Source organism: Clavelina lepadiformis, chromosome 3 (genome assembly GCF_947623445.1).
Source record: "Clavelina lepadiformis chromosome 3, kaClaLepa1.1, whole genome shotgun sequence".
Classification (NCBI taxonomy): domain Eukaryota; kingdom Metazoa; phylum Chordata; class Ascidiacea; order Aplousobranchia; family Clavelinidae; genus Clavelina; species Clavelina lepadiformis.
The window spans coordinates 23,264,280-23,291,445 of NC_135242.1; the positions used below are offsets into that span (position 1 = coordinate 23,264,280).

The 27,166-nt window shown below is 37.2% G+C and overlaps 5 protein-coding genes and 1 long non-coding RNA gene across 8 annotated transcripts; 2 read left to right on the top strand and 4 right to left on the bottom strand.

The window, feature by feature from the left end:
• Positions 1-620: 620 nt before the first annotated feature.
• LOC143448906 (acyl-CoA synthetase short-chain family member 3, mitochondrial-like) lies at positions 621-6,710 on the bottom strand. Of its 3 annotated transcripts, none has more exons than XM_076948837.1 (15): positions 6,571-6,710; positions 6,288-6,421; positions 5,973-6,117; positions 5,817-5,900; positions 5,550-5,659; positions 5,329-5,458; positions 4,984-5,205; positions 4,469-4,564; positions 3,810-3,961; positions 3,444-3,643; positions 3,228-3,373; positions 2,937-3,059; positions 2,398-2,497; positions 2,063-2,235; positions 621-1,849 (listed from the first exon to the last, which is right to left on the bottom strand). In XM_076948837.1, the coding sequence occupies exons 1-15, from the start codon at positions 6,661-6,663 to the stop codon at positions 1,769-1,771; spliced, it is 1,989 nt and encodes a 662-aa protein (XP_076804952.1). In that variant the 5' UTR covers positions 6,664-6,710; the 3' UTR covers positions 621-1,768. The 3 variants fall into 3 exon arrangements, with proteins under 3 accessions (XP_076804952.1, XP_076804951.1, XP_076804953.1); XM_076948836.1 differs by lacking the exon at positions 4,469-4,564 and adding an exon at positions 4,316-4,411 and having other exon boundaries at positions 622-1,849; XM_076948838.1 differs by lacking the exon at positions 4,469-4,564 and having other exon boundaries at positions 622-1,849.
• On the bottom strand, positions 6,703-10,908 carry LOC143448907 (ras-related protein Rab-35-like). The gene has a single exon (XM_076948839.1). The coding sequence runs from the start codon at positions 8,435-8,437 to the stop codon at positions 7,826-7,828; it is 612 nt and encodes a 203-aa protein (XP_076804954.1). The 5' UTR covers positions 8,438-10,908; the 3' UTR covers positions 6,703-7,825.
• Positions 10,909-12,859: 1,951 nt separating this feature from the next.
• Positions 12,860-21,580, top strand: LOC143450340 (coiled-coil domain-containing protein 150-like). Its single transcript, XM_076950848.1, has 23 exons — positions 12,860-12,995; positions 13,572-13,675; positions 13,927-13,991; positions 14,113-14,231; positions 14,439-14,614; positions 14,878-15,034; positions 15,312-15,494; positions 15,860-16,014; positions 16,104-16,215; positions 16,427-16,612; positions 16,906-17,064; positions 17,234-17,368; positions 17,689-17,865; positions 18,069-18,239; positions 18,449-18,559; positions 18,763-18,950; positions 19,225-19,438; positions 19,678-19,854; positions 20,198-20,392; positions 20,468-20,566; positions 20,659-20,790; positions 21,137-21,241; positions 21,317-21,580. Exons 1-23 carry the CDS (start codon positions 12,969-12,971, stop codon positions 21,377-21,379), a joined length of 3,210 nt encoding a protein of 1,069 aa, XP_076806963.1. The 5' UTR covers positions 12,860-12,968; the 3' UTR covers positions 21,380-21,580.
• Positions 21,581-22,051: 471 nt separating this feature from the next.
• Positions 22,052-25,525, top strand: LOC143449913 (O(6)-methylguanine-induced apoptosis 2-like). The gene is made up of 7 exons (XM_076950249.1): positions 22,052-22,267; positions 22,836-22,957; positions 23,163-23,264; positions 23,398-23,586; positions 24,110-24,221; positions 24,436-24,595; positions 25,021-25,525. Exons 1-7 carry the CDS (start codon positions 22,192-22,194, stop codon positions 25,286-25,288), a joined length of 1,029 nt encoding a protein of 342 aa, XP_076806364.1. The 5' UTR covers positions 22,052-22,191; the 3' UTR covers positions 25,289-25,525.
• LOC143449915 (uncharacterized) lies at positions 23,573-24,491 on the bottom strand. The gene is made up of 4 exons (XR_013114622.1): positions 24,356-24,491; positions 24,059-24,219; positions 23,820-23,973; positions 23,573-23,712 (listed from the first exon to the last, which is right to left on the bottom strand). It is a non-coding gene; the product is annotated as an uncharacterized LOC143449915 (long non-coding RNA).
• A 155-nt stretch (positions 25,526-25,680) lies between the features above and the next one.
• On the bottom strand, positions 25,681-26,960 carry LOC143449914 (large ribosomal subunit protein uL22m-like). Its single transcript, XM_076950250.1, has 2 exons — positions 26,769-26,960; positions 25,681-26,667 (listed from the first exon to the last, which is right to left on the bottom strand). The coding sequence occupies exon 2, from the start codon at positions 26,653-26,655 to the stop codon at positions 25,951-25,953; it is 705 nt and encodes a 234-aa protein (XP_076806365.1). The 5' UTR covers positions 26,656-26,667; positions 26,769-26,960; the 3' UTR covers positions 25,681-25,950.
• Positions 26,961-27,166: the final 206 nt, after the last annotated feature.

Below are 27,166 nucleotides of genomic sequence, written 5' to 3' on the forward strand. Positions count from 1 at the left end.
CGGGAAAGGTGGATTGCAACAAGTAGCCGCTGTGCTTCCACATTTTATTAGTAAGTGTACGCCCGTAGATGTGCTTTCTCCTGCGCGAACCCGCTGTGTTCGGCGAAATGCAATTGAGCAAACCACGAACAACAAGAGCGTTATTTATTAAAGTAATTGGAGCAGAGATAAACAATAAAACAGCATAAATAAAAAGCTGATGGATGTATAATTACAATTTCAACACAAATAGAATAAAGCATTACACATCAAGGATAGATGAACATGAGTAGCTACCAGTGGTGGTCAAGGCAACCACATAAGTAACTATAGTAGAAGTATTGTTCAACGTCTACTCCACTACAAATATGAAGTATTGCTGTTTGAAACTACTCAAGTAGGAAGTAGAAATTAGCACATTTTAAGCTACTAAGTAAGAAGTAGTTGCCGATATAAAATATGAGGTTGTGAAAGCACAAATTGCACGACCTTGCTGGCAGCAATACAACCAATGTTCCCTCTAATTTTTCACGAGTCTGAGCAAACACACTAACTCCCTGAGCGGTCCCTTGGACCACTGTGGGCAACATCAAACGTTCCACGTGCGCACTGCGGCCATTATTATGCGTTTATTTTATTTTCAATTCAGGTTGGATTTTTTTCTTATGCGCAGCACAGATTTTCTGTGCGCGGAGACAGTGTCAGCAGTGCGCAGCTTAGAGGGAACATTGAATACAACTGCAAGAAAATGCTGAATGAAGCTAAATAGTTTCAAACAGAATTTTGTCCTTTGTCAGAGAATTGTTACACGAAAATCATGCTGTATAGTGTATGCGAACGCTTTATGCAGATCTTGTTGCAAATGAAAATTATCTTTGAACTAAAACACTGACTGCTTTCTACTTGAGCATTTGGTAAACTTACTCAAGAGCGGAATTAGCCAAAGTAGAAGAAATCTACTTAGTAGACTATTTCTTTACTGACCACCACCAGTAGCTGCAACACAAAAGTTGATGTGAGGTTAGGAATTGAAGTGTCTAAAGTTATCCTGATGGATACAAAGGTTTTCCTAAATTGAATAAATAAATGTTCTTGCTGCTTATTAACTTCGGTTAGCAACCATTACAACAGAAGCGACACTCATTTAAAAGCAATGCAATATCTTAGGAACACCTTGAAACTGTGTTAATTGCAACACAATGCACACATATTTTCACAATATTACAATTGCATGATTAATGGAAATTATTGCACTAAGATGGATGTAAAATTAAATTGAAATTGGTTGAAACATTTCATACAAAATAATACTTTGGCACAATCAAGCAGAAAAGCTTAAAATTGTCTTAAAGCACACGGCTTGCCCTTTTACCCACCAGTCAGAAGGCGAACGAGAAAGTGCCTACGTCATACTACGCTCTAGTGATTTTGAACTTGAGCACACAAAGCGTGGTAGAGTCTTTTAACCACCATTCACAAGGCGAATGAGAGAATGTCGCCTTGTGAATGGTGGGTTAAAGGCTTTAGTTTTGCAAACACAGTGACGGTAGATTTCCATGACAACGGGTAAAGAATGCAAATTAGTAATAAAATCAACTGTATGAAGCAAATAAATAGACAACTTAAGAGCAAGGCAACCAGCAAAGTTTTTACTGCAACTGTCAATCACTAAATGGGCTTGATTGACTTTAAGCTAATTTGAACAGAAAGCAAGCACCAACAGACGTGGTGTGGCTTTGTAAATTTATGGAACGATTTTATAGACAGGCAATTTGAGTCGAAGGCGCTTTTATCTCATTTTATCGTTGTACAATTTCATTGCTTCTTCTAACTCAGGATAGACTGTGTCGTCTTCTATCGTTGGAGTGACCTAAAGGAAAGGAAATTGACAGTTTTCAGATGGTGGCGAGAGTAACAAAAGTTTAGACTTCAACAGGCTTCATATCGTAGCCTGATAATTTTATTCGTAAATGGTTAAAGAATCTTGTTTTAACCATCAAGTACTTTTTCGAAATATGCGTGATTTTTCTTGAAAAATTTAAAAATCTCAACTCTCAATCTTTACGTTTTAACCAGAACTAACCTTGTAAGGTTTCCCATTGCAAATCGCCTGCAGGGTATTTCTAGGGGTTTTCCCTGAACGCGTTTTCGGAAGCCGCGGAACAAACACTGCGTCCCTGAATGCGGCAACAGGCCCGATCTCCGAGCGTACAAGAGAAACTACATCAGTGAGCAGTAGAGGCAGGTCCAATTTATCTGCAGTTACAGGAAGAATATCATTCCTTTAGCCAACTTCAACTACACAACAAAATGACAGGAACCTCTGGTTGAGTAGCTTTTAAACACTACTAACTGCAAAACTAAAATGTTATCATATGAAAAAATCTTTCTCGCACGTAGAGGCTGAATGAACTGCACCTGGTTTGGGAACGATAAACGCAAATGGGATCGACCCTTTAACTTTGTCATCTTTGGCGACGACTGCACTTTCAAGAACGCCGTCGTGGTTGGTAATCACCTATTACAACAATTCTTAATAAAATTAACTCTGACAAAGTGTCCTTGATCAGTGCTTCTCTACCAATGGACTGCGAAGCTATTTATGGACCACGATGCTAGGAATGTTAGAGTAGAAAAAGCGAATACTGTGGAACCTGACGGCGGTAACATTTTTGAAAAAGACAACATATTTTTAACTCATTTGTATAAACTGACTAAACAAGATTTTTCAGAAAATTTAGTTATCATACTTATTGGCCATGGGCCGCAAAACTAAAACGGTCAGTAAAATTAAGCAGCCAGTTGGACAAGGTTGAGAAGCAATGGCCTAAACAATGGGACAGAAAGTAGACCAGGAACATGATGGGGCAGCTCTTCCCATATGTCAACTATTTCTAAGAAAATCTACAACTCAACCACAGCAAGTATAAACAGAAAACATCACGGTGTGTATCAACCTCTTCGATATGTCCGCAAGATAAACGATGTCCGGCTACATTAATGACATCATCAGTCCGTGACATCACAGAGACATAACCTTCCTCGTCCTGGATGCCGGCGTCCATTGTGTCATAGTAACCCTGGCAACGAAAATAAACTGTCAGGAAATAATGTGATCCTAAGTCAATCGGAATAAAACAGCACAAGTCTTAAACATCTGATATTGAGAGGGTATTCATGGAAACAACCTAAAAAAATAACCTTCCAATATGTTGATATTCTACACAATCAATACCCATGTAGCTTACCTTGTACTTTGTGAAGTAGGCGTTTCTGAACCGGTCGTCATTCTCCCAAAGTGTGAGAAATGATCCAAGCGGCAACGGCAACTTCACGACGATATTTCCCAACTGTCCACGAGGGACTTCACTGCCGTTGTCATCAACAATTCGCACTGAATTGGATTAAGTTTGTTAGTAATTGACCTGCAACTGCCAGGGGATGACGTGGCAAGAAATACTCACGATCCCACCCTGGAACAGGAAGGCCGGCGCAACCATCAGGCGGGTCATGTCTGTTGCCAAGGCCCACACAAGAAGCGGTGATAGCATGCCCAGTCTCCGTCTGCCACCAATGGTCCAAAACTGGGACTTTAAACGCTTTTCGTGACCAATAGAGGGTGTCAGTGTCACAACGCTCCCCGGCAACGAAGAGCGTTCTTAAGCTGAAAACAACTTTTGTGAGCGGTTGGAAAAGTTTAGAACTGAAACTGGCTCTCAAAATTTATCGAAGAAAATTTTATAAAATAATTGTCAGAATGCAATGAAAGCTCTATGAACTTCATCAAATCCACAACAAACTGAAACAATACAGTCGGATCTTTAATTCACCTGGAAATGTCAAATTGTTTTGCAAAATCTGCATTTGGGTCTTCACGCTTGATTGAACGCAAAGCTGTGGGGGCAACAAACAGTGCTGCCACCTGGTGGTCTTTTATTACACGAAAAAATGTGGAAGCATCTGGGGTGCCAACTGGTTTGCCCTAAAATAACATAAATTTCAACAACAGAATAATCTTTCAGTGTCAATCTGCCACCATGCATGCAGTTGTATTATTCTATTACATCAACTACCTACTTATCGCAACAGTAAATCCGTGCGAAAATTTTTCAACAATCGACAATAAACATGCATAATTGTAAAGTCAGTTTTCAACTAATTATTTTTACTCTATTCAATGTCAAGCCACAACAATGATGAACAAAGCAAGCCACGAACTCATCTAAGCCAGTCTTATTCCATGCCAACAAATGTAGCTACTTTGACTTGACATTCCGATGTTATTTCAAAGTCATTACAAGCACCACGACATGATCAAGGTCATGCAAATTATCACCTCAAAAAGAATTGATTGTGACCCTTGCAATAACGGAGCGTACGAGCCGTATGAGTGGCCGACAGCCCAACCTAAGTCAGCCGCTGCCCAAAAAACCTAAGTTAAAATTTACAGAAATTTAATTTGGCACCACAAATTTCTAAAATTTCGAACCTCAAACATTAGGGTTGTGTTTCCGTGGACCAGTGGAGCATGACAAATGTAAGAGTGTCCAACGATCCAACCAAGATCGGAAGCCGACCAAAAGACCTTCATTCAAAACTTACAAGTTCTAAACTCATATTGAGTACAGTTAAGATTGAAGCGAGCTGGCTAAACATACCAGCACTATGCTTGACAACATGCAAGACAGGCAGAGGACTTTTGCAGAGAAGTTTCTGTCCATTTTTAAGTATGCAAGAGTGGTTTTAAGATGTTTTCTGGGGGCTAAAACGGTGTTTTAAATTCTCTAATGACCTCTCAAAACTTATAGTTTTGCAACTACAGCAGAAATAAGAAGTTTGACTTTAAAGTGTAATAGTTGGGATCTGTTGAAATTTCTTAGCAGTAAGCAAAGTTAACTTTAAGAAAATCCTGTGTAAAATGGTGAAGGGGCAGCTCTATTTTGTCAACTATAGTGAAAAAGACTTGAAAACATCAATGTTAAAAACTTTAAATTGATTACCAACCTCGCCTGGATCCATGCCATATATGGCCTTCATACTCCAATGCAGGACAACAGAGTGGCCGGCAGTTGGACGAACGACTGCTTTCGGGACACCTGTTGTGCCGGAGGTGTAGAGGAGATACATCGGGTGATTTGATTCGACTGGAACACAATCGTGCCACCTTTCTCTTGATATTACATCGTCCCAGTCAAGGTCGCGACCTTTTAACAAAGCACCTCTGTCCTATGTGTGCAAGACAATGATACAAATCAGAGTCAGATTTTAAATCACTGGAAATAATAATACATCCTATTACATATTTCTTAGTTGAATTTGTATATGCTTAAACATATTTGTGCATTTTACCAAGTTGGGACGCTGATAAACGATGGTTTTAAGTGGCTTGTGCTGTGCAAGTTCGATCGCCTGGTCAAGCATCGGTTTATAATGGACAATTCGAGAAGGTTCAACGCCACAGCTGGCAGATATAATAACCCTGAAGTAAAGAAGCTCATTATCATCTATGTATAAACACACGCTGATGTCAAAAAGCTATCGAACAGTGACAGAATCATCTTTCAACTCACTTTGGTTTACAATTGTCCATTCTCACTGACAACTCCTTAGCGGCGAAACCACCAAAGACGACAACATGAACAGCACCAATACGAACGGCCGCCAGCATCGCCACCACCGCCTGTCACAAACAATTAACATGTAAAGCCTACACCATTACAATGCCTACACCATGACAAACAACTAACATTAATCAATTTATCACGTAAATACAACAGGATTAATTCAACACAACGACAGACCAGGGTTGTATAAAAAAATCTTATTCAATCGTTCACCTGCGGAATCATGGGCATATATATCATCACACGGTCTCCCTTCTTGACACCCATGTCTGAAAGCGCACCAGCTAAATGTGAAACCTGTGATGTTAAAAGAAGTCAATTTAAAAGGAGCAAACAGCTGCAAAGGGTATGAATCAACCACCCTTGCACCTGTGTCTGCAGATCTTTGTAAGTCAACTTTGACGTAGAATTTGTGACGGGGCTATCGTGAACAATGGCAACCCTGTGTCCCGCCCCATCATCCACATGCCGGTCGATACAGTTGTAGCAGTGACTAATTTCACCCCCGGTGAACCTGATAGGGTGATAAAGGCATTAGTAACTAAGCTTGCATAAAAAGTATTTTTATCTAACAAACAGCGTCTTTTTTTACAAGCTATATATCACAAATACATTGTATGGTGAAAACAACTAACTGTGTTTTCTATAGTTCGGTCATAATTCTCACTATTCAAGTATTCTAACCATTTTGTAAATGGAGGGTTGGAATCGTCCAAAACTTGATTCCACTTTTTGTGCCAGACCAGTTGACTCGCTGCCTCAGCCCAGTAATTGTCAGCTTCATGGATGCTTCGTCTATGGTGATCTTTGTATAACAGCTGCAACAATAAACATCTTATTCAGAAGGCATGGGGCTAGCTGTATAGGACAACTCTTTCAATTATAAGTGTTTGAATATTAAGCTTTAGTATCAGTGTCAAAATTTGATTTTCTATTTTGAATATCGTCAACATTATAAGCTCACTACCTGCGCAGAAAACTGTAGGCCCCGTTTTGAACGCAAATTTGTCAACTTTGAAACTTGAATAAGTTTTCTGGATGCGAACGTTGATAAAGACATAATTAAATTTCATATGGGGATGATCACGTATAAACTGACTTTGATCTACTCAAGAATGACAAATTAAAAAGTGACAATTCAACAAGGATTAGATGAGCAAGCAAGTAGATGTAAATCATTAATTTTTCATCACGACACTTCTCTACAAAGAGCAACAAGCACTTGAATAAAATCACTCATAAAGTAAAAGCAAAAGTATTTTACACGAATATAAGTGTTTTAATGATTCAATGAAAAAACATTACCGCAATAATACAAGAGATAAAAATACATCGACAACTGCAAATAAGAGTGCTATTATATTTAAATGCAAAAATATGGACTAAAAAAATAGGAACATATATCAGCAAACATTACATTTATAACGGTTAATATCTAATAGTAAGTAGCATCTGCATGGATTATTTAGCTCAAATCTGTCACTGATAAATAATCGCAACTTAATTTCATCTTCTTACAGGTCAATGCACCACTTATAACAGATAAATTTCATCATGTAACAATATTCCATAAATCAACGTGCATTAGAATGTAGAAAATCTTATGGCTACAATTATAAGCAAATAAAAATGTGAGCAATTGCACATTACTGCACTCATTCACTGTCACAGTGTGTGCCAAACATAGCAATAGATTTCAAAATTTATTCAAATTATAAACGTTTGCTGCTTGAAATAAAGCACAAAATAAATGCTGCTGCATACAATAAAAATTTGATGAAACAAGAGAAATTTTGCGGCAAATTGTAGTTATGGACGACAACGTGTAAATAAATTCCATTGGCATATTAAATTTTATCTGAAATAGTCGATCATCATAGTATATATGACAAATATGCATTAAAAGTTTAGCAAGTAAAATAGGTAGGCTGGTAGAATATACAGAATAGTCAATGCAACACCTATTATTTACATGCATTTTGGAAGAACAACATTTTTCATTGAAAACGTCTTGTTTTCATCAGAACGTAAATATAACGTAATCTACTTCAACTATAAATTTAGGAAGCCCAAATTAGTGACATGTAGAAATGTTAAGACACATAATTATAACACATTTATCTCAGCAATATCAATAAGGAAAACAAATGCGATTAGGTATATTTTAGCAGATAATCTTACTCTAAGTATAGATAATGAGGCTTGAATCCAACAGGAAACACTCAACAACAATCTCCTTTCTTTTTAGATTTTGTCTTTTTCGTGTGAAGGTTCACTCGATCGGCGTCTTGCTTGTCCAACAGGGATGTCTTCTTTTTTTGCAGAACCTGACGAGTTATCGCCACAAACATCTCCTCTACGTTTTTATTTTCTTTGGCACTTGTTTCAAACAATGATATGTTAATCTGCTCTGCAAATGTTTCAGCATCTTCGGTCTCGACAACTTTCTTCTCTGGTTCGTCGTCTTTGTTTCCGACCAATATTCGATTCACCGAGTCACAATTCTGTTCGATTTCTTGCAGCCATCTCTTGACATTCACAAACGACTCAGCACGTTGTACGTCATAAACAACAATCACGCCGTGTGTTCCCCGGTAATAGGTTGAAGTGATCGTGCGAAATCGTTCCTGTCCTGCAGTGTCCCATATCTGTAACTTCACTTTTTCGCCATCAATCTCGATTGTTCGTAATTTGAAATCGACTCCGATTGTCGTTATATAACTACCGGAAAAAGTGTTGTCGGCAAATCTCAGAAGTAAACTGCTTTTGCCAACACCACTGTCTCCAATTATCAACAATTTAAACAAATGATCATACGCCGCTGCACTGGCCATTAGTTTGATTACTTTCAGATAAATCCAAGAACGTTTACAGATGTTGTTTCAATGCAACAAACAGACAAACACAAATGGAATCAAATGATCCAGAGTCTAAAATAGATCAGTTTTAAATCATCTGCAACAGAGTTGGATCAATTACATTAATTCAGTTCAATTACAATTACAATTACAATTACTCCCTTACATGTTTCAATTACATTACAATTACAATTACTCCGTGCTAAAAATATCAAATTACAATTACAATTACAATTACATTACGTAATTAGCAACAATCACAAACTATTCATGTTTCATTCATGATACGTAGAATACCCTTTAATTAAAAAAAATTCGAATGTTTTCGAATATTTCAACTATTCCTAATCATGAGTACTGAAAAATACAAACACAAAATTTTTTTAAGTGACTGTTAACAACCAAAAGTTTGAGCGACAGGCAACGACTAACAACGAATAGGCTACAAGACAGGCAATGAAATGTAATCAAACGAAAAGCTGATAGCGGTAAGACGACAGCGATAAGGATGATAGCGATAAGGAGTGTAAAATTAAAATAAATGCAAAAGGAAAGAAGCTCCTGATAACTACAAATTGCAAAATTTTGGTTCGCATTTACATTTTCACTTTCTCAAAAACTGTTGGATTGCATTTGATGAACATTAGGGTGCGTAAAGTTTCTGACCCCAGTAAATTTCTTCTTGCGTTACCCGCAATTGAAGATATTCTTTCTGACGGGGCTGATGTTGCTGTTAGTCCCAAATAATCCTTGGCTAAAGTAGCAAACGTGGGAAGTTCTTCTGACTTCTTTTTCCAATACATTAGTGGGTCTTCATCGAAATGCATGGTTTCTACCCCCAAATAGCTGTCGACTTCACTTATTGAATTTCTTGGTCTTTTCTTTTTTAAGCCTTCCGCCATGAAGTTAAATAGCTTTGGCTTTTTTGCAGGGTTTTCATCCTCTGTGCTACAACTCTCTTCGTAATCCTTGCCACATGAGTTTTTAGCAAACCTATTGCTTCTTCTTTTTCAACGTCATCTTCAATCCAGCTGTTTTTAAATCGTGGATCAAGAAGAGATGCAAGTCTGTTGTCCGGAGAATTTATATATGGCAACAATCTTTTAGAAAGAGAGTCTTTAAGATTAGCTGCCAGTTTCTGGCAATAGTGGAAATTTGAGTTTTTTAGTTGTTCCATTGCTTTCAGTAAGCCAAGCACTACCGGACAAATGCAAGAGGATGTTACAATATTTTCTCCTTCAACTTGCTGCATTGCTTCCTTGAAAGGCAGTAGCACACTCACGAGCTCACTCAATGCCAAATAGTCTTGATTTGTTATTTTTTCCCGTGACTGGATCAAGGTGAGAGCCGCGTTAACTTCTTCGTGATCCATTAAGACACTTTGCAACATAACAAGCTGCGAATTCCATCTTGTCACATTCTGTGCTCTTAACGTTATTTTTTTACGTTGCAAATAAGAGGTAGCATTTACAGATTTTCTTACTGAATTTACAATTTTGGCCACCTTTCCCAGCTGCTTCCCAGACTTAGCAAACTCCGAATTTTGCAGACAATCCTTAATACAAAGTAGTTGTGTATGAGCAAAACAGCTTACTCTTTCTGTTAAGAAATTGAGAAGAGCATGTAATGAGCACCTTCCTCGATCATTTCTTGTTCAGGATCAGGAGTCAACTGCTTCTCATTGTCCTCATTGATTTCTTCACCAGTTTTATGCCAGTTATATACCAGTTTTTATGTGAAATCAGGAAGGGAAACCTGAAATGCTTTTATCATGGAGGAAGCATTGTCTGACACAACCTTTTTTACTTTTGTTGTAAGTCTAAACTTTTCTATTACGTTGTCATAAGCCTCAGCAATGTTTTCAGCTGTATGCCGCCCTAAAAATGAGTCCACTGCCAGGACAAAGCTGCGTAGCTTCCATTCTGCATCAACAAAATGCATAGTGATGCCCAAGAAACTTGCCATGTTGCGGCCAGTCCAGAGATCAATTGTCAAGTAAACATTTGACAAACGTGCAAGTTCACGTCTCATCTCTTCTTCCACTTGCTGAATAACAACTGCAATACATGTACCAAATTGGCTGGGATTAAAGCTGATGCGCGACTAGATATGACACAACGAAACTGGACGCAAGCATGGCTCATCGGCTCTAATGAAAGGAATTCAAGGCAAAGAAACATGAGGTTAGATACACAATGACAAAGCTATTTGGAGTTTTGGGCGACCCAAATCTATATAAATCATTATCAGTTAAATCATATAATTGGAATAGACAACAATGCTAATTTGGACGTTACACATACAGCACACCAGGTCTCAATAATAATGTAATTGAAATTGTAATTAGGCAAAATTTTTATCAAATTACAATTACAATTACAATTACACAAAATAAAAATGCTTCAATTACAATTACAATTACAATTACATGAAAAATGTAATTAATTACATTCAGCTCAATTACAAATTACAATTGATCCAACTCTGATCTGCAATAACAAGTTTTCTTATTAGTTTATTTCATATAGTAGGCGATTCATGTATGGTTAATTTCAAGAGTCAACATCGCAAAAATAAATGATACTTTTAAACCCTGACTTGTAATTGGTACACTGGTATGGTGATCTTTACCTTAGGGACTGAGCAAAGTTTTTACACGACTTAAACCCGAAAATGCTGATTCCTCATACTCGAGTCCCAATTACAGAGCTAGTTGTTGTGCAACTTCCAATTGTCACACATTTCATATTTTGTTTTTTAAATATAGTTATTCTCGAATTTAAAACTGAACACCAGGTCCACTGAACAGGAGCAAGTGGCGTTATGCCTTGCCCAGGGGCATTAGAACGGTATGTCGCCACTGGGTATCGAACATGGAATACAAGCCACATTTGTTAGGAGACCAACTCTCCAACTACTCGGCTACCGAGCCGGCAATTTTTGGGCATTTACGTATTAGCCTAGAATCTAAATATCAACAACTAGGCCTAAGAAATCGGACGTCAAACTACACAACTTCAAGTGCGGACGCTGTCTAACTTCTGACACCTAAGCATAAATGCTGATCGAACATGTTAATTGTACACAAACAGTGACGTCAGCCGTCACGCTCAACAAAACAAACTGTGGCTTGAGCACGTATCAACGCATAAACGGAAATTATCGTTCGGCGTTCGCCACACCTTCAAGGATATTCTCATTTTATCCCACACATTAAGCTAGCTGCTAGCACAGTTATCGCATTCGCACCATGCTCAGTGAGGCACATTTTTTCTTGTTAAAATAAAGTATTCTGGTTTATGAGGTTGAACATTCACGCTTTGATATTCTGTGATTATTGTACTTTACATTATTCCTTAACTGATAACATTTCTTTATAACTCCAAGTTTCGCTGCTCTTACCACCTCCAATGAAAAGTATATTTTGAGCTTTCCGGTATCATGACTCATGATAATTGTGATAAATGTAGTTGGCAAATGTCCGTCAAGGACCAAGCAATTCCTGGCACTAGGAAAATTTGGTATCGAAATTTGGTAGTTTTTGTTTGCCATTAAATAACGTAACCAAAAAATGATAATTTTATGCATTGCGTTATAAACGGTTATACCCTCTAAAGATAGCATAAGGCAAATCTTGAAGCCAATCTAAAACCCATTGGAGACCTTTATTTGGTACAAAGTACAGGTCAGTACAAGTCAGTACAAGTACACCGCAGGTTATAGTTAAGATTCATTCGTTCATTCATTTTATTTTTCGTCTTCAATGTGGGGGACGAAAAGCTTGTGCTGACGCAGGTGGTCGCAAACATTTTAGCAGTTAATGACAATAATTTCCAAAAATTAGATGGGCAAATGTGACAAGGCCTCGAGGGTAAAAACGAGCATTACGGACTTATAAGAGAATGTAAAAAAGTTATTAGCGTCAACACGGCCACCAAACCCAAACTACAAAACGCATAATTTAAACACATTTAATATAAAAAAAAGTTACGCTGATAGTTTGGCAGGAAACAAGTGCTGTGTCACCGTCAAGATGAAACCGACCTGTTTGTCTGGATGGAAGAAGAAAAACACCACGAAAATGAACTCCATCCATGAGATCAGAGTCCCGTTCAGGTGGCCTGTGCACACGGTAAGAATCTTTTACACAGGTCGGTTGTGAATGGAAGTAAAAGATGGTCAGCTATATCACTTATGATAAGATAATGATTAAGTTATCAACGCATAATAAAGTGCGCATTACCGCAGTTATTGCATGGTTAAAACGCAAAGATTTAAATAATTTACGATTGAAAAGAAATTTTTAACTTATACAGTAAAAGTAAGAGCTTTTTAATAATATAGACAATGGACGTATCACCTTTAATTTATTGTGATCCATGTTTATCGACGCGGAACGAAAAGATTTGTTCAAAACGTCATGAAAGTTTGGATGTTTGACGCCATAAAAAGATAACTAAGTTTCGTCACTTTTTGGAGAATATTAAGCCTGAAGGAGCAAGTTGTTATGGAGAGAGACGATGCCGCGATTAAGGTAAATTTGCAGTTTGCAATTTCTTTGCAAACTTCGCGGTCATATTTATCATATTAGCTCGGTAACCGGGGCTCGAGCGATGAGGAATCATTGCCGGGTTTAAGTCGTGCAAAGACTCTCCTGAGTTCGAGGATAAACATTACCATACCATATACAAACAACAGTATTTGTATTTTAAATACAGAATAAACCCGCTGTGAGCATCCAATTTACCAAATGCGCTGCAGTTTTCACAGTTTGTGCTGCAGTTTTATACTAGGCTTAGATGTGATACATTTTATTGTATTTTGTATTCAAACAAAAACAACATAAGTTTAGTTGAGAAAAAAAATTTTTCCATATTTGTATATCATAAACATAAATGGTTAGCTTGTTCAAGTGAACTACTTGGAACTGAAACATTTGATTAAAGTTCTCTTGTTCAAAAAACATTGATTTGCAACATAATTTATTGCAAATACAAACTAATGATGCAAACATTTTGCGTTCACAAGAAATGTCATTTCTGCAAATGTTTTTAAAAAATTATTTAACCTTGGATTAAACAAAACTGAGCTAATTAATTTTGTTCTTCAGCTTATGCAAGAACGATTAGCCGGTGCCGAAAATAACACCGAAAGTCTTGCAAAAATGTTATTGGAGCTTGGTATAAGCCCTACCACTGCTGCTAATGACAATAGGTATAAATTTATATCTTGTCATATTAATATTTTGTTTCATATTAACAAATCGCTTTGGTGTTAGTTGTATTTCATAATCAACAATTCCTCAATGTTTTATATTAAAAATTGGCATATATTTGTCTTTATATTACCACACAGTTGTGCTGGTTTGTATAATATTAAAAAATTTTAGGCACCGCATCTTATTTTCGTATCTGAAAATAAATTTTATTTATTTCTTGTATGTTATGCTTATGTTTTTGGTGCAGATTTGAACAAGGTGATGGAGATGCTAAGAACATGCAGCCAACACATACAGCTTCCTCACACAAAGGTCTCATGCTTACGTCAATTTTCATAGAAGTTTGCTGAAAGTTTCGTTTAATTGTTTTTTTTATCCATACAGTGCAGAGTTAAATATGAATTTTTTGATGTGATGATGCCATTTATTGCAGGGTTTAAGCCTGGAGAAAAATCTGTTCGATTTGAAATGAGTTCAGAAGCAAAACAAAAACAGTCACAACGACCATCAATTCTTAAAAAACACCCCATCGAACCCTTAAAAGTTAATTTGGTAACTATGCAGTAATTGTAGTATCATGTAGCAGTTGAAATAAAGACACTTATTTTGAGTGTACTGCATAATAAATGTTTGTAACCCATATATACAAAAAGAGCATGTTTTAAAGTCTTGGCCATGTCAAATGACTGAAGATGTGTATGGAAACATAAATTACGATTGACTTAATTTGACTGCAATTACACAAAAGTTTCTTTTCAGAATAAGCTTAATATGAGGTCAAATCAGAAAGGAAATGTGCCCCCAGAAGAATACTCTAAACTTGTGGGTCGACTATGTAAGACCGAAAGTGTTATTCTGTCGCTCAAGCTTAGTCTGTGCGCGATGCAAACATCTCACGAAGCCTCAGATCGAGAGAAAAACATTGTGATCGAAAAGTGAGTTTTGCTATTTTAATTTGAAGTTGGGCTGATTTTCTTGCATCTTATTATAACCTTGTGTTAGTTTTCTGCGATATCATTTGTCTCTGTCCTGGTGTTAAATCTCATTACAAATTTATGATGTAAGTTGTAGTTGTGTATATTTAACTTTTTAATGAATAACGTAATCTACTGTCTGTAGCAGTAAAAACCTTCACAACACCATTATGATATATTTGCAATGTGCGTCTTATACTATTTTGAACAATGTTTCCTTCCAGGTTGAAAGAGGAAATAAGTGAGCTGGAAAATCAAGTAAAGAAACAAGACAATGAGATGTTGATGGAGGCCAGGAGGAGAGATGACAGCACAAGGAGATGGGAGGAGGCAGAGAAGGAAGTGAAAGATCTTCATGAGAGATTGCAAGAGCAATCCCTGGTAATGATCTTGACAACTCGCTGGCACTTTTGTTTAGCTGAGTTTTGTTGTTGAGAAATCTTTTGTTTGTTTTAAAGAATAAATGAAGTCAAATTTATTAATTTATTAATTGAAGTTATTTAAGTAATACACTTAATTTAAATGTCAAAATATAAGGTATCATACTAAGTTACACATCAAGTTAAAAGAGTTTTCTTATCAATTTATTTTTTCTTTTAAAAATAATAATTGACTTCAATAATTTAATTCTTTTTATTTAAAACACAAAACACTCCAGAAAAGTAAACAATCTACGGGTGAAGAGGAAGTGTTAAGGGCGAAATTTTCTCGCAAACTGGAAGAAGTAAAACAGGAAGTGGTACGAGAGAGAGAAGTGAGGACAGCGATAGAAGACTCGCACCTTGCATTGTTGTCCAGAGTGCAAGACATGGAGGAAACAATCCAGCAGGAGCGCGCTCAGGTAAATGAAATTGAAGAATTGCCGGTCGATCCCGGCTAAACAAGATATAGACCAAGCGTCCAGACAAAATGAAGGTTGACGCTGATGATGATTCTTGGATACGGACAGCCACACATGAAAAACATGAAATGTTGATTAAAAGCAAGAAGTAGAAGTAACTAGATCCAAGAACATTTTCATAACTTAAGAAGCATTTGGGCTTCATCCTTGTCAGACCTTGACGCAGAGCCTGACAACTTTTTTAAATTAGTATTTCTTGTTGCCGTTAGCACTACAGGCAATAAATTGTAACTGCGAAAGCGATTTTTTGATATTCCTTATTGATGACACTTAATTGTGTTTCTAATCAATACATAATTTTGAAGATGGAGTTGTATAAGGAAGAGGCCAGAAAATTCAAGGAGAAAAACGAAAATTTGGTAAAAGAAACCAAAAATTTCCATTTAAAAGCGAGTGATTTGGAAAAAACTCTAACCTCTTTAAAAGAAGAATTAAACGCAAAAGAAGAGGCGATCAGAAGGTTTGTTTAAATCAATAAGAATTCGTGACAATGTTTATAGATTGCACCAGTACAATTTGCCAGCGTAAAACTTACTTAATCATGAACAGGTTAATTCAAGAGCAACATCACAATGAGGTGGAAAGTTCTTCTATAACCAATCAGCAAGCTTCTTTGCTGAAAGAATTGAAGCAATGCAACGTCATGCTTGATGTGCAAAAGGTTGCTTAGTTGTTATTCCTTCTGATAGTTACGACATTGATAGGCCAGAGATAGTCATGTTTTTTTTTGTAAATTGTTTTAGTTTCATTTCATTGACCAAGGCTTAAAAACTTAATGAATTTTTAAATGGTATAATATAGATGATTCTTACCCTCACTTGTAATTTTTATGAATATTTGTGGAACTTCATCTCTCAATTATTACATCACAGGCTGCTCTTGGCAATCTTGAAGCAGAAAACTCGAAACTGAAAGAACAAATTGTAGAAGAGAGAAATAGAATGGAGAGAAAAGAGCAAAATGAAAGAGACAAAGAAGAGGAGGAAACGTCGAGGAGGAATGAGGAGAAATTAAAGAGAAAAGAAATAGAAGAGCAGCACAGAATTGAACTAAAACAGGTGGTTTGATTGATGTGGGTTGAGATGATTAAAATAACTAACTTACTTGTCAATGTGTCGATCAATAAATTGCAAAAGCCTTAACTTCTGTTTTTCATATAACAGTGAAGTGTTTTAGAATAATTTTTTTGTAATAGTTTGCAAATCTAATCTGTCATTTTTTCTTTCCAAAAACTTAAGACGAAAACTGGTTTCAAGTTTTCTTCTAAATATATAAACAGATTTTTGAACCTTTTTTGCTTTTGTTTACGATCAAGATATCAACATTAATAAATTGTTCTTCCTCTCCTCAGACTGTTAAAAATGAAAAGAAGCGTTTTAGAGAACTGGAGGAAAGAAGAGATTTGTTGGAACAATGCATCCGAGAGCAAGAGAAGAAGATAAACGAGAAGGAAGAAGAACTCCTGGAGAAGGAAAATGAGATGAATGAAAGGATTATCGCTGAGAAAAAGGTGGTCTTAAAACTTCCTGCTAATAATTTTTCTTCTACATTTTACAGATTTAAACTTACCCTTTTAGTTTTGTAACAACTTGTATTAGTTAATTCTTTCATTTTATCATATATGTTTATGTGCTTTAAGCCTTTGAACAACAAGAAAGTCCAGAATTGCATTTTTGCAGAAAACTGCTCATGCCGTAAAAGAGAAGAAGCAGGCTGTCAAGGCTCGCGAGTCCCTGATGCGGGATCTGAACAGAGCCACATCTGATGTCGCTCGTGATAAAGAATTTCTTCAGCAACAACTGGAAGAAGTGAAGGTTTGACTTATCTTTTCATGCTTCACTTATGCCTCACTACCACGTACCAACCGTTGGAAACTCAATCATGACGTCAATATTTTTGAGCTGAAATGTTTGACAGTCGCCACACTAACAACAACTTGAGTATACTTTTCATGCAATGTTTTGTATGGTGCAGTTATTTGTCTGTTCCCGTCAATATTACAGTTTTCGCCGCTGAAGTTATACCAAAAAACAACAGTCGCCAGCACATTGTTGTTAGCACGCACATTACACAGTACGCTTGGGAGGTCAATATTCTTGAATAATTCGATAATAACATTCTTTGGCTCTTTCAGCTGGAGCATGAGGTGACGTCAAAGGAGAGACAACAGCTCGAAGAAGAGAATCAGCGTCTTCTTCATCGTATAGCTGGAGTTGAGCAGCAGGAACAAGCCTACAAGAGGGCACAAGACCTAGCTCAAGCAAGTAATGCTGCGAAAAGCCAACTTGCTTATGATAACGGACGTTTGCAGGTGAACCATGCGGCCAACTTTCGACTAATTACGCCAATAACAGTAACATACTATTTACAATCGGGTTCTTGGAAATGTTAATCTTTCTTTCTTGTTATATTATTTATGAATAGCTCAGTGTTCATTGAAAAATTTAACTTCTAATGTGGTAACCGCGGTTTCATGCTATTTTTTCTGAAATCTTTACATTCTGTCACCGACAGACTCGAGTTGAACAATTAGAGGAGGAATTGCGGACAGTAGCATCAGTGCAGTCGCAGGTGGTTCAACTTCGAGCTTCTAACCGAGCGCTCGAACAAAAATATTCGAAACTGACATCGGAACTGGCCACAGCGAGGGTTGATTTGCAGAGGGGCAATGCTCATATGAAACAGGTTGCTAACTCGCATGCATTTTGCAACATTACGTTCAATCTTACTTTATGCTTAGCAAGTAGTATGGGTTGGAAATCACATAAGGACATATACTGCGTTCTGATCAAGCCCCTGGACAATTTTAGAGCAAATTATAATTCTAACTTTTAAACATGTCGTCAATATTTTCTGCAATTTGTCATTTAAATAAATTTTTGTTTCTTCACCAGCTTCAGAGCGGTATGGAACGGAAAGAAGCGGATTTTAACCTGGCCATCGTGGCACGTGATGAGGCCGTCCAAGACAAAGAAGCCGCCCTTGCTCAAGTCGACGTTATAAAGGTGGATGAGACCACATAGTTGATTGCATGATTATCGGAATTATAATAATATAATAGTATTTCGTTTTTCTTCTTTGTTTTGGTGTTCTTAGATTTGGGTTTGTTGATTTCTGACCGTTATTCACCAAAAATATGACAATGTAAGTGGCTCCTTCAGAATTTCAGCATTTTCTTTGCTGAGTATCGGGAAATACTTCTTCACAGGAACAGGAAAAGAATAAACAAGGCTTGCTCAAGCGTGACCTGGCCGATTGCCAGGCCGACAACGAGCGGCTGACGACAACCATGCATGACGTGGCGACACGCCAAGCCGAAGTACAGAGCGTGCTTGATGACGTCCAAGGTCAACTTGGCAGGAAAGACGCTCATCTTGCTGCACTTGCTACAGAGAGGTAGTTTGATGGGGGACTGTTGACGTGGTTGTTGTTGATGATGTCATTGCCTTGATGTTGTTGATGACGTCATCAGCTTTCTTAGAGTTTTATTTCAATTTATGCGCCGTGAAAATACTTTTTTCATGAAATTGAAAAAAATGTAATTTGACATTGATTGGTTGCCGAATTTTAGTATTTCCACAAAGATTCAATAAATTAAATTAAAATTTCATGAAACCATGGCAGCCAAAATGAAACAAAGATTGGTGGAAAATGCTTCCATTGTTCTTAGGAATAAACTCGACCAAGAAGCGAACGACCTTAGAGCGCAGGTTGCTAGGTTACAGACATCGCTGGAAGATCGAGATACGGATGAACAATCCCGGTTGACTCCGGCGTTAGAAGCACTGGAGAAGGCACGTCATGATAACGTCAGACTCGCTAATTCTCTTGATGACGTCATGAATGCAAATACAGCCCTGAAACAGGATCTGGAAAAATGCAAGGTGAGCTACGAGCTTATGATATTGCATGTAGTACAACGGTACAGTGTTATATGATGAAATACGCGATATGAGACCGAACCACTTCAGTATGCGAAGCATAGAACAATTCCTTTTTTTTCGGCGATTAACAATAATCTGTTCAATTAATCGTGCTCACGTTGTAAATTTACTTCCTTGGTGAAATCACTACCACCTACACATAACTGCTATAATGTCGCAACGTTATCCCGCATGCGCAGATTGACCTGGAGATTCAGCGAGAAAGAACAAACTCTCTGGTCGAACAACAGGAAAGGAACGACAATGAAGCAATAGTGACGTCACAAACCCACTCTGACCGTATGAAACAGTTGAAGGAGCAATTTTCTCGGGAACGGTCTGCGATAAGGAAGCAATATCAGGCCCAGATTGCCGAAGTAAGTTGATGACGTCATTACGTTTGGATTACGATGCATTCATTTCCGTTTCAGCGTTCATTCATTTTGCTTGGCTTCGAAAACTTGTCTTTTTGAAATTGTTACTTACTTAGTCTTAAGTCTTATTCTATTCTTGTAGACTCCAGTTTAAAGATGAATCATTATTAGATTTTATTAAATCTTAAAAAATTACTAAAGCATATCATTTTCTGCTGTTAGCTTCCTTTTTAATATTTAATTAACCTGTCATTAAAAGACGACAGTTTGCGTTGGAATGCAACATTTTAACGTCCAGCTGTTTTTCTGTGACCGCTCGCTATCACAGTTGTTGGCTGCTTTACAGTTGAAGAAGTCGCAAGACGCGTCACAAAGCCGCAATTGTCAGCTCACAAAGGGCAACACCGACCTACGCAGCAGGCTAGCTGAGCGTGAACGTGCTCTGACCAAATTAAAAGAAAAATTAAAAGATCAGAAACTTCAAATTGAGAGATACCAACGCGAGAGGAAAACACATTCCAACGCCGAACAGAAGTTCAAAGCAAGTCAACCAGCCTATCCATTATGACGTCACACAGTTGATTGTGATGCAAACTTCTCGTTGTTTTTGTCGCAGGCGCTGGATGTAGATTTGAATGAACTGGAGAAGACGAAGCAGAATTACATGGAAAAGAACAAGAAGCAGGCGGGAATCATTTCAACCTTCAACCAAGAGGTTCAACTCATCCTGTGTTGTTGGATCGCCGAGATACTCCAAATATCGCATCTTGTTTCAGCGGTTGATATTTACCTAATTGTAATTGACAGATGACGTCACTAAAGGATGACATCACGGCCTTGAGCGAGGCCCAGAAGATTGCCAGGGAGACAACTCTGAGGTTGGAAGATGAAGTCAGTAAGGAGAGGAGTGAGAAAGAAATCCTCATCAAGAAAGTGGAGGTCGAGCAACTTGCAATGATTGAGTTCACTTAAACATAACCCGCTTCGTCACTCACCTTCTAATGCGCGAATAATTAAGCCGAGCTCCGCGATAAGAATCTTAACTTTTCAAGCAATTCCTACAATTTTATGCAATGCTTTTGCTCAAAGTAGCTCCAAATGTCAGAGCCATCCAAAATATCAGATTAATCGGCAAACTTATTACTGTATTTTTAAGCTTTTATCTGTTGTGGGTTGGGACTATTTCGGCCTCGATATATTGACTTGAATGCCAATCTATGTATGCATGAGACAGAAACTAGAAAGCACTCTGCGGAAATTATTAGGTGTCTATGTTATTTGGCAGACGATGGAAGTTGCGATGAAGAGGGCGATCCGTCAGAAGCAGGAAGCTGAGGAGAAGCTGCGAAGAGTTGAAGTTGAGTCGATGAAAGTGCATGAAAATTTGCAGGTACTGTCGTGAGCTTATACAAAAAAGAAGTGCTGTTCTATGGTTTTTTCACAACCTGGTTTTGTTACGTCACAGGAAGCGCAATCGTGGTTCACAGACAAGTTTGAAAAATTGCAACATGAACTCACGCACAAATGAAAAAGAGATTTTGTACCCAAGCTCTCTTGTAGTGATGAAATTAAGTTAGAAATACAGTATGAGTGCGGCGGGTTTAACTGAGCTTTATCAAATCTGAATATTTCTTCATATATAGATGCGTCAGTACTTCATGGTACTCCTGCTTCATAACTGTGACTTGTAATCTACTTATTTTTGCTAATAAATTATTGAAATCGTGAAATTGACAAGTGCATATGTTGCTGTTGGGTGTAGTGCTGTAACACAAACAGTATCTCAGTAATACTTCTCAGGCAGTTGATGTTGGCTGAACCGTGTTAACCAGATTTTCAAATAGTAAAATATAAAACAAGGTATATTTGGCACTCTAAAGGATAACTTTTTATTTTTCAACACTAGCTTTCGCAAGCATAAGGTTGCTTCTTCAGGTGTACTGCGAAAAGGCAGTGTAGCTTATAAATGTGCTTGAAGGGCAGTGTGCTTGTATTTAGTTCTAGGCATAATTTTTGGGAGTAGCAATAAAATTAATAAAATATTTTGTAAAATTTAGAAAAAATATCTGTAAATTACTATATTTTTTGGTCTGGCACTAGTAATTTCAAGCCACTACTATAGAAATTAAGCAGTTTCTTGACAGGGGTATCCCCTTCGTTGTCATGGTAAATTGAAAAGAGTGCATTTTAGAACAATTTTTTCATCGTATCAGGCTATTATGGGAGGTCCTAGTTGTGGATAATATTTTTGTTATAGTCTGGTTAAAGTTGCTATAAGAGTACAACAAAGTACTAATAGTAATGTAGAATTCGAAAACCGACAGCTAAGATTTTGAAGATATGGCCAGCGATAGCATTCACCCTCTGGAGTCTGCGCATCGAATTCATTCTCGTGTTACAGGGAAACTATATAAAGGTCGGTCTGTTGGTTATGTTAATGCATTTGACTATGTTATTATCGTAACGGTGGTTAACAATTTTTTTATAGGCTTAGACTGAGTGATTAACAGTTCATAATTCGTTTTATGTGGTCAAGGAGTCCGACCCTTCCTGCGGCAGATTTTTAATCTGCTGCAAACTTGTTGCAACTAGGCTTATAGGGTAGTCCTTGCTTTTGTACCCTAGGTTTACGTCTACTTAGTAGTGACTTAGCAGCTGCGCTAAATTTTGAAACTCCCGACGAAACAATTTACAACCAACTTCAAATACCTCACTGGTATCATGTGAGACGCAGTTCCTTTTGTGATTGTGTCTAGATGCAATATTTTTTGCACATAAGCATGTTAAACGACGAGGCTCAAAAAAAAAAATACAATGTCTGATCACTTAAAAATATTGCTCTACACTTTTGATTCAGGATAAGTTTAGTTTAAAATGTAAAACCTTTGGAGTATTTTTGGTAGATTTTTTACTGTTTTCAATTTCTGCTTCATGTGTTTGACTTTAGTGTAATATCCAACATCTAATTTTTGATATTTTCAAAGGTAATGGAATTACAGCTGCCACATCTTCGATTCCAACCAAATATCAAACTTTTGTGACGAATAATTCCGATCGCAAAGGATTTTCAAGTCAAGCAAAAAGATTTAGCGATGATTATTATGTGGTACTGTCTAATTGACTTGGCAATTAGGCTTTTGTTTATTTATTTGATTCGCGAAAGTAAAATTGAATCAACTTATGCTTAATGTCTTACAATGGATCAAGTGTTTGTTTGTTCAATCAAATTTGGATGAAACGAATTTAAATCTTGATTTATCTAAATTTATATCAACTCAAATAAAGCCCCAAAATATTAAAATGTTTTTTAGAATGAAATTCCTGGCCCAGGGAATTATCAATGCACTCACAGGGAAATTGAAAAAAATTCTACGTCATTCTCCTCTAGAGGAACTGGAAGTTTTGCATCAAAAGTCAGTTCATTGCACTGTTGCTGATATTTTTGCTGTGCACTGTTTGTAAAAAGACATGCTCTATTTGATAATTATTGTTCGATTGTTATGTCTTTTTATAGTTATGGGCAGACAATTAAAATAATTTCTTCAGAGCCGTAGAACAAAAAGCATTCCCACAGGTGCTTTGCCAGGAGCAGGTTCCTACAATCTCCCCTCTCTGCTGACAACAAGAAAAGACTTTAATCAGGCAAACAGCAGCAGCTTCCACCATCCGATCGCACAGAAGACGGATCATATTTTGATAACACCTCAAAGAGCACCGGCTCCGAACCGGTACAATGTACGCTGCTTAATTGTCATCAGTTTTAATCAAGATTATTTGTGAAGCCTTCAAAGATCTTTTGCATTGTTGGTTGGGTGGTCCGGTTTTGTATAGTTCGTAATAACAAAATGATGTGTCTAATATCTAGAACACATATGGAAATAAACACAATTATAATGAGTGTAGCAATTAAGATATGTATATTACTAAGATAGTGAAATAAGAAGCTATTATATATATTACATAATCACCTGTTTGAAAGCTTTATTATAAATCCAAGGCCAGAAGCCTGTAACTCACAGATTTGTAACCAAAGAACAAGAGGCTGAATATTTATCTCAGTTTTGAGTGAAGTTTGAAAAATAGTTATATAACTGTAACCATTTTGTCGCTCTTTTAAATGCTCTGTTTGATAACCAAGACAAGAATGAAATGTATTAGCAACAGAGTGATTCTTTTTATTTTAATTATAGAAATTCTGTTATCATACTTAATTTTTTCCTTTTGTTGTTATCACAGCTCTTTTTTTCTCTCTTTCCAGGTTCAAAATATTAACTTGGGTAAGAAGTATGTAGTGGCTGCTGAAGCTGCATTTAAATCTAAGACGGGACGTCAAGGAGCTGCAGTTGGTGCCACAAGGATACCTTCTCCCTGTGAGTTGAAGTTCAGAGTGACAGATATTTACATAGACTGAAATAGTTTTGATATATCCAGCATTTTGCTCACCTTGTTATTGCCATTCAAGTTATGGTTTAAAGTAATTGTGGTGCATGAACATTACACTTACATAGTTTGTAAATGTTTTTATTTTTCAACATCACATCAACACTGGTTCTGTAAATGGCCACTGTATTACTTCTGATCCAGGCCACTATAACATTCGTAATGGTGAAGTCAACAAAGGCCCAATGTCCAGTTTTAATTCAACCACAAAGCGGCAAGTTATCGCCTCGCCCCTTGAAGTTCCAGGTCCTGGGACATACAAACCTTTCCAACCCGTGTCCCCACCACAGAAACTTCTTCTACCGTAAGAAAAACCTCAATAATTATTGTGTGATAACGGATTGGTTTGAAAACTACCAGTGTTATTTGGAAACAAATTATAGCAATGTCCATTGTGTGAGAGCGTGTTTATAGTGAGTGTGTTAAAGTGTTTATCACGTTTCTGGCGTTTAGAAATGTTGATTTCAACACAAGTGTTTTTTAAGGTCTTACTTTGGCGACTGCTAAGAAATTTTAAGAAGCCACTAATTTTCAAAGACTATAACTGCTAATTTTTCCGTTGTAGTTGCAGCAGAATAAATTTTGAGGGACCGTTGGAGTAATTTAAGTAACCGTTATGGTCCACAATAACACCTTAAAAATACACTGATCACTACTATCCATACCAATGGTTGAGTTTATATTCTTTAAAAAGCCTGATTTCCGCAAAAATGTTATTTTTCTATGCAGGCGCAAACACTACTTATGCATCAGCGCTCCTGCAATGCCATTACCTCCACCTGTTGAAAATCCTGGTCCAGGATCCTATGACCTCGTTGATTTCGAAGGCCCATCAAAGCATTACATGTCATCCAGTGCATTTGTTTCGAACACGTCAAGATGGACGTACGACCACCTGCCAACTAAGGACAACCCTGGTCCATCAACCTACCGACCTGAAAGAATCGGTCGTCAAAGTTTCATGTACAATGCACAGAATCGATGGATTCCTTTATAATAACACATACATACTATTAACGCAAAACTTGTTGCTGAAACTTATTTTATTAAACACGATTTTAAACTGACGCACCTAAATGTTTGCGTTTACCTACTAAGTGGCAGCTTTTGCAGATTATGAGCTTGTGTTGCACTTTTTTCTACGTTTGTCACTTGTCAAATACAGGAATACTTAGCTTAGTGTTTATTTTACCTTAAAAAAACTTAACCAGAAAATGAAATATACTAATCTTCTACGAGGTCAACATTAGTCTTATACCTTGGTCATGACGACAACATAGAATTTTATGTGATATATGCATATATTGTAACTTGCTGTCTTACAGACTGATCTACCACCACTGACAACTGTAAAACCAGCAAAGTTCTAGATGCAAAAAGATAACCAAATTGTTGTGCTTGATGAAAGTTGTAATACTTATTATCATGAAAACTGTTAAACAAATTATGAAATTTGCAGTTGTTTTGAAAGGTCAATGTAGTATTTTCACTTTAGTGTTCTCATTTCTTTTTAAAACATCTACTCATTACTTCACAAATATCGTCCACCACGGAAAGAAAGCAATGCATACAGAAGTGAATGAACCTTGTCAAATAAAACATGAGGTGTTTCACTGAAAAACATTTTGTTTCCTCGATACTAGATTTGACAACACCTCTTCACAGACCATCGCGGATGGTCCTCCTTCTTAGTGATTCCACATATTCCAACGCGCTGTCCAAGGCGGTAATTTTGGGTTCGGGTAACGGGGCCGGGCCCTCCCTGAGCATGACATAGTAGTTGGCAAAACGACAGTGACCAATAGCAGGTGGTCTTCCAGCTGCTCGGAATATCGGAAATTTTATTTGAGAATGTCTCGACGTAAATGACGTTGCAACATGCAAATTTGATTTGAATTCAACGTTGTGTTCTTTCACAGCCAGCTCCTGAGCTTCAAGAAGGACTTCTCGGATAATTTTGGCACCTTTGTTGTTAATGTAATCTAGTTTTGAAATTGCCTCATCAATATTCATATTCAGAACTAAACAGGAAACGTGAATCATTTTCTTTGTGGGATAACGAATCTTTGCACGGCCATGATATATCTCGGCTGGCCGAATACCATCTTCAGGATTCATCGGTGGATACAACATTTCATTCTTGTCGGTCCATTCACCAAGATCTCTGTGCCATTTATTGACGTGTTGTTGTGCTTGTTCTCTTATTCTTCTGTGTTGTCCCGGGTCACGCAAGGCCAACACGTGAGCGCTTTGGTGGAAACCACGAAAATGTGAACATGTGCCTAAAATATAACCAGAATTTTGCATCAGTTTTCCTAAAGTTCCACAGCATCTCAGCAGAAAAGATGGCACTGTGGTTGCCATGTTTCTTATTATCTGAAAAGAGTTTAAAATAATTCTGGTAAATCATACAATGAAGTTTAACAAAAATTACTCTTTTTTCGGGTCCAGTATAAAAGTGCACAACCACAAAATACCTTTGTATAGTAGGCCCCAGCGACTCAAAGTGTGACGTCATCTGGTTGTGCACTTGTATAGTAGACCCTCTATTTTACATAGTGTAAGCACTAAGCGCCATGCACTGTATGTAAGTCAAACTGACTGGTAAACAATTAAAAAGTTGACAGCATTGCTAAAAACGCAAATGTTAAATGCTTTATTTAGAAAACGCATTCAAGACAAGTCCGATGAAGACACCATATTACAGGAAATGATACAACAACACATATAGTTGTACTTATTACACTTAGGGTGGGATGCACCACAACAGATCAACTTGATCAAGGATTAAGGATTAAACCAAGATCATATGATCCAGGTTTTAAGTGGGTCCTTAATTGTCATGCACCAAGTCCGATCTGGTCAAGATCATGTG